At 45.4% G+C, this 6649-nt stretch overlaps 1 protein-coding gene across 1 annotated transcript in view; it reads left to right on the top strand.

The window, feature by feature from the left end:
- The first annotated feature begins 307 nt into the window (after positions 1-307).
- Positions 308-6649, top strand: part of IGF2BP1 (insulin like growth factor 2 mRNA binding protein 1) — a 30794-nt gene continuing 24452 nt past the window's right edge. The window contains exons 1-2 of the mRNA XM_083809398.1: positions 308-896; positions 1936-1996. Of these exons, the coding sequence (XP_083665524.1) occupies positions 722-896; positions 1936-1996 (236 nt within the window). The 5' untranslated portion in view covers positions 308-721. The remainder of the gene's footprint in view (positions 897-1935; positions 1997-6649) is intronic.

Raw genomic sequence — 6649 nt, 5'->3', positions numbered from 1 at the left:
CGGAGAAGGCGTGGGGGAGGGGCGCGGTGGGGGAGGGTCGCGGTGGGGGAGGGGGACCGTAGCAGATGGTAAAGTGCCTCCGACGGGACGGGCGGAGTTGGGGGGGGAAAGGGGTGGATGCGCTCCTCATTCCTAAGGGTGTGTGTGCGTGGAGGTAAATAGCGTAGTATTTAAATTAAAATAAATAATTAAGTGGTGGCTGCCCCCTCCCCCCCCGGCCCCTCCCCCCGGGGGCCGGGCCCTCCCGCATCACCACGTGGCTTCCTCCAGCAAACATTTTCACTCATTTTCCAGGTCGGTTTTATTTAGAGGCGGTGCCCGGCTGCCGAGAGGCGTCCGGTGACACTCTAGTGCCACTCCACCGACTTGGGGGCCCCCAGAGCCGGCGCCACCGCCTCCCTGCCCTCCGCCACCGCCCGCCGGAGCCGCCCGCCCCGCCGCCCCCTTCCCTGGGATCCCCCAACAGTCGCCGCACCCCTCTCCAAAGACAAATCCGTCAATCCAACAAATCAAGCCAAACAAACAAAACCAAACAAAATAAAAAAGGAGGGGGCTTAAAAAAAAAGATCACCGAGCCCCCGCCCCTGCCGTGGGGTGGCAGAGCGCGGCCGCAGTCCGACGGTGCGGACGCACGGTGGAGCCCCCCCGGCAGCCGCGCTCCGAGTCCCGGCGCGCCGCCGCCCGCCCGCCGCCCCCCGCCGCCGCCCCGCCGGCAGCCACCATGAACAAGCTGTACATCGGGAACCTAAACGAGAACGTGACTCCGGCCGACTTGGAGAAAGTCTTCAACGACCACAAAATTTCCTTCAGCGGGCAGTTCCTGGTCAAGTCCGGCTATGCCTTTGTGGACTGCCCCGACGAGCAGTGGGCCATGAAAGCCATCGAAACTTTTTCGGGTAAGCGGCGTTCTCTGGCCCTCTCTCCCCAATCCGCTTTCACCTCCCCGGCGAACTGCGGGCACCCGCGGGTCTCAGCCCCCCGCCTGGGCCTCGCTCCCCGCACAACGAGGGGGGGGGGGGCCTCGTGCCCTCGCTCCCCGTCGGGGTTTGCACCGCGGCGCGGCGGGGGCAGCCCCCGCTTTCCCTCCCAAGCGTTAGCGGCGAGCGGCGGGGGGGTGTGGAGCGGGGCCCCCCGCAGCCTCCTGCCCCGCGCCGGCCCCCCCGTCTCCGGGGGCACCCCCTGGGGCAGCCCCGGCGGGGGCAGCGCGGCGCCTGCCCCGGCGGGGCTCGGCGTGGGGGTCCCGTCGCGACACGGGCGGTGGGCTGGGACTTTGGCCATTTTGATTTGAAACTGGGTTTCCTGGGGCATGTGATGTGTGGAGTAGCGCGAAGGTCGCCATGCTGCTCGCAGACAGAAAAAAGCTCCCCGGGAAACAGATAATTTCTAAAATTTCCGAATGTTTCCCCATGCCCAGGGCTCCTCCCGCTAGGCTCTTCCCATCGCTGCTCCCCTCTTCCCCTCCCTCCCCCAAAATAAATAAATAAACGAACGGCAAAGAAAACCACCCCGTTTTCAAAGAGAAATCCATTTCTGCCGTGGAGTTAACATTTCTAGCCTTTAAATGGGGAGGAAGATTTCTGCCTAGAGGAGTTTTGGAGGGATCGAACATACGGAATTAAATACAGACGAAGATTTTTTTTCTCAAAATACTATTCTTCATTTTCTTTTGGTCAAAGCAGACCAGTATGAACTAAGGAATTAAATATTCCTAAGAAACATTGTCCAGACAGCTAACTCACCACTCCCTCCCACCGCTTCCCATTTGAAGCCAGTCTTGTATTTAATAAAATGCACTTGTGAAGAAATCAGAAAATGTATTTTTGTGTGCTTTGTAGTAATTCGATTTAAATCGAAAGTTTCGCATGATAGAATGTTATCCAAAGCTTTCTGACCCCTCCACCCAGATTATAAAAAACAGACACATTTTGTTTTTAGGGAAAGTGGAGCTTCATGGAAAACAGCTAGAGATTGAACATTCAGTACCTAAAAAGCAAAGGTAATACAGTGTTCTATTTTTTTTTCTGTTGGGGGGGGGGGAAAATCGTAAGATAAAGGAGGCAGAAAAAAATATATCCAAATATGTGCATGTGAAATTAGGTACGGTAGAGATTTTACTTTAGGTATGTCCCTAGTGAGATAAAAGGCAGTTTTGACGATGAGCATTTGATTTCTTATCTTTCTTTATTTTTTTTAAAGAAAACTTTCTTTGTGATTAAGCTTTTTTGTTTGTTTTAAAAAATGGTTAAACAATTATCCAGCAACTCACCCAAGGTGATGAGTGACTGAGACGTTTTGGGTTGGGATTTTCAAACTTGTGGCACCGGAAGAATTTCCCAGCGTTGCTCTTGTCCTCCTCTGCAGAATGGGTGAAGTTTGTTGTTTTCTAACAGAATTGTAAAGTTTTTGATTGTTTTTCGTTTTAAAGCAAAATTTGCTGGGATTGATGGTGAAGACTTGAAAAGAAAAAATATGGGGTTTATTGCTCTTTGCCATGCTGGGGAGGGATTTAAACCCTGACAAGGGCAGGGTGCTGGCCTTAGCTTCTGGCTACTGTCAACTTTTCTTTTCGGGGCTGGAGCTGCATTTCTTCACGTTCTCGGTCTACCTGAGAAACGGCTTCATGGGCCTCTGGCCTTGCCTAGTCCAGCCTCTCCGTGTTCTTGGCCCTTTGTTGTGTGCTCGGCTCATGTGCAGGATGCCAAGCCCTAGAGCAGCTCTGAAGAGCTCAGAAAGTAAGCTGCGGAGTGCTGGGGGTGCTCAGAGTTTGTTTTTGCGGGGGCCCCTCCATGGAGATGCTGCACCCCTCTCTGCTGGGCGAGTTCATCCCAAACCCCAGTAGTCCACGTTGGACCACGCAGCCCGATTCGCCCACGTGATGAGGCGGCTGCTTCAATGCCTGGGCACAGAAGGAGGTGGAAGAGCGAACTCTTCCTCCTGAAACTTGTGGGGCTCCCTCACCACTGAGAAACCCATCTTGGGACCCCATTTTGGGGTCCTAACCCCCTCAGGGGGCTGTAAAACTCTGCACTGATTCCTTCCTTGGAGGGGCCCCAGTGCCCCCTCAGTGGGACCATGAGTCCTGGAGGGCTGATCCCAAAGGCAAAAATCCATTTAACAATTTCCTCTCCAAGGTTTCTTTGCAGTGAGACCCACCTCGTGGAAGGATGATCGATATTGCTCGTTACAGCACTCAGAGACTTGCTGTGGCTTAAATATCAATGAATGCAGGGGTGTTATTGGAAAGCCAATTACCCTATGAAGGGTAACATAATGACACTCAGAAAAAAGCGGGGGGGGAGCGGCACAGAGGGTCGCTTTTTTTTTTCTTTTTTTTTTTCCCCTCCCTCTCCTAGTGCTGCTGGATAATCAATAGGTTGGGGGGAGTGGAGCAGATTTCAGGGTATTTCCCAGCTCCCTTCTTCCCCCTCTGACTTTTCCTAAGAGCACTCCGGGAGAAATTCAATGGAAATGTAAATATTTCTTTGGTGGCTGTAATTCAAAGAAATACTGGTTGAAACTTTACAATAGGTGGAAGCAAACGGAAGGTTAGTTAGCACGGTTTAATGAGAACCAGGAGAAATGCAATTCATTATATTTTGTTGCTAAATCCCGGGGTGGGGGGTGAGAGGGTGGCTTTTAATTTTAGCCCCATAGCCCCTGTCTGTTGCCTTTAAAGATACAGGAGACATTTTTTGTTGTTGACTTTCCTCATGTGCTTTGCTTGAAATAACTTCGTTAGCCCAGATTTGGTTGTTCCTTGCTCAGTGATTGCCTGCTGCAATGGAGCAGTTGCTACAGTTACTTTGTCTTAGTTTTGGGAGGCAAGTTTGTATTTCTGGGTCAGCAAAGGCAACTTTGGCAGCAGCTTGTAGACTTTGCTGGTTGTTTGCCCCCATCTTCGGTGGTGTGCGATGTCATGGCGTATTTTGCTCTCCTCCCCCTCTGCTCCTCATTCTGGATGAAGGCTGAAATGATGGGATGGACTGCCTCTGTTTTGAAGTTGGTGGCTTCCCCCCCCCCCTTTTTTTTTTAAGACTGGATTTTCCAGTTTAAAGGCACATACGATATGGTTAATTAAGTAAGAGCAGTGAGGACAAAATCAGATGGTTTTGGTGTGATCTGAAAAACTGCCCCCAGCCCCCAACCTGATATTATTTTTTCGAGTGTAAAAATGTGGGAAAACAAGTCATGATCTATGGTATGCTTCCCAGATAATTTATAAAAGAAGAGCTTGTCTTTGTGGTTGTTTTTTTTTTTTTCTTTGAAACTGCAAATACAAATGTTCAGGAAAACTGATTTGGGTGCTTTTAGAAATAAACGTGTTCAATGAAATTACATATTGTAAGGAAATCTTTCTTGCTGGTGTATTTCCTTCATTAAATTTTCTCCCATCCTTAACTGTATCGCAGAAATGAATTAAAGAATAGAGAATTTGTTAATATGGCATTAGAAAGAGTGACTGGTGTGTAGCTGCTCCAAAACTCACAGAAGAGTAAACTGGTTTATAGCTGTTTAATTACAGTAAATTCTTCAAATAACACTTAGAGCTGCAAATTATCCTAATGATCATAGGAAACCATTTTGAAGAAATACTTTAAAAGTATTACTGTATAAGAGAGCCATTGATGATAAACATAACATTTGATTAAAACCCCTCAATTTTAAAATTTGTTTAGACTTATTTTAAGTATCTTTTTGTTTTGGAGTTATTTTTCTGTAACTTTGCTGATGGAAAAACTTGGGGAAACCTAAGAATATTTTTTTAACCTGAAAATTTCTACATGTTTTATTCCTCAGAAGGTTAAACAATAAGCTTTAAGGGGGGAAAAAAGTTCAATTTTCCAACTCAAGATTAAAAATCAGTTTGGGGGGTTGGAGCTCCAAAACTGAAAAGACCTCAGTAGATAGTATTAGAACGAATGAATGAAGGAAGGAGGAGGGGCAAGGGGGGAAAAAAGTGAATCCATCAAGCAGACATTCCAAATATGAGGAATGTGGAAGTGAGTCGACCAGAGAGAATGAAACCAAGTAATTGGGGGAAAGAGGGAGTTTGGTTGATAACAGCCAGTAGACTTAAAACTAGAAGTTTTTGTGCAAGGTATTTTTATGTAGAGGTCATTCATAAACAACTCTTATTTAGAAGGGTCAGTGAGTTCCTGAGTAGAGGTGGGAATTATTAAATGTTGTTAATGACATGAAGATACAGTGTAGCACGTGGAATTGGATGGAGAAATTTTAAAATTGCCGTTTTTTAAGTCTTTGTTTAAAATTAATGTTTTTGCACTGGAGAAATACTTTGTGTGTGCATAATCATACACTAAATTATTTGTAATGAAATATTTTAAAACTTGATAATAGCTACTATGTTTTCTTTGTATATATTAATCAGAAAATATGCCTTTTTCCCTCGTATCGTTTGGATTCTGTGGACAAAATGAACTGAAAAAAGTTTTTGGTAGTTTTTTCATGTAAAATGAAGACTGTTTGAATACTGAGACAAAAAAATCCCCTTAGGCCATTTCTAAGGGCATTCTCTTCCCCTTAAAACAGGTGTGCTTTACAAGTTATAGTATCGTTACAAAATTAGCAATACCCTTGTACACAGCAGTGTTTGAAAATTGAAACACAGGATGAATGCTTTTTTCTAAGGATGTTTAATGTGATTTGGTTTGTTACTACTTTTCTTGATTATGAAAAAGGGTAATAATACTGAGTTTCTCTATTTATTTTGAGTGCCCATCTTTGAGCTGAACTCTGCAATACTGAATTTACACTGCTCAGAACTGTGATCATTTTGAAATTAATATATTTTAATATTTTCCAGCTATAAAAAATAGAAATAATTTGTCATTCAATGATGGGTTAATAATTTGTGAGCACATTTCATCAATTCAGTTTAAAACTGGGATAATTTGACTAATTTTAACAACTTGGGAGAACAACTATATTTAACAATTTGCAGTCTGAAGTTAAAGAAATGCCTTTACTTCCCATTTTCCAAGCTGGAGCAGTAACTGGGAAATAAGTACAAGAAACTGCAATTTAACCATAAATTTTGTAGCCTCAAGTTTTGAACCAATAGAAGATGGATTTTGTCCTGCTCAGATGCCTGCTTCAAGTGTGTGCTGATTTTTCAATTCAGAAGAAAAGAATTAATTTGGCAGAAAAAAAAAATCACTGCATTGGTGGCAATTGCTAGGGCTCAATCTGCTTCTCCAGTTTAATCTGCTTCTGTCTTTGTCTTTTAGGTTAGAAAACAAGCAAACAAACCACAGAGATGTGGATAAGGGAAGTGGGGTTAAAGTACTCACTTTGAAAATTGAGACCTTTCATAATTAAAAATGTAGAAGATCTCTTCCCCCTCCCCCAGTCCAAGCCCCTAGAAATGTTAATGTTTTCCAGAGTTACCAGTAGGGTTTGGGAGAGTTCAGGAGGCTCAAGAGGCTGCTCAGGATGGCACAAGGTTAGCCCAGAAGTATGAAACTCCAGTCTGGGGCAGGAGGAAATGTCTCCAGCCCCTTTTCCTTCTGGAGATGGCATTACTGACTTGAGCACATGCCTTTCCTCTTGTTTCCAAATTTGCTGAATTTAGCAAACTTGGTATTTCTGCCTACTTCAATGCAGCCAGAAAGGATTTTTCCTGCTTCTC

The sequence above is a fragment of the Anser anser genome, assembly GCF_964211835.1.
Source record: "Anser anser genome assembly, chromosome: 23".
NCBI classification, from domain to species: Eukaryota; Metazoa; Chordata; class Aves; order Anseriformes; family Anatidae; genus Anser; species Anser anser.
Note: the sequence above shows the minus strand (reverse complement) of the source record. Positions and strands in the feature narration are given on the sequence as shown.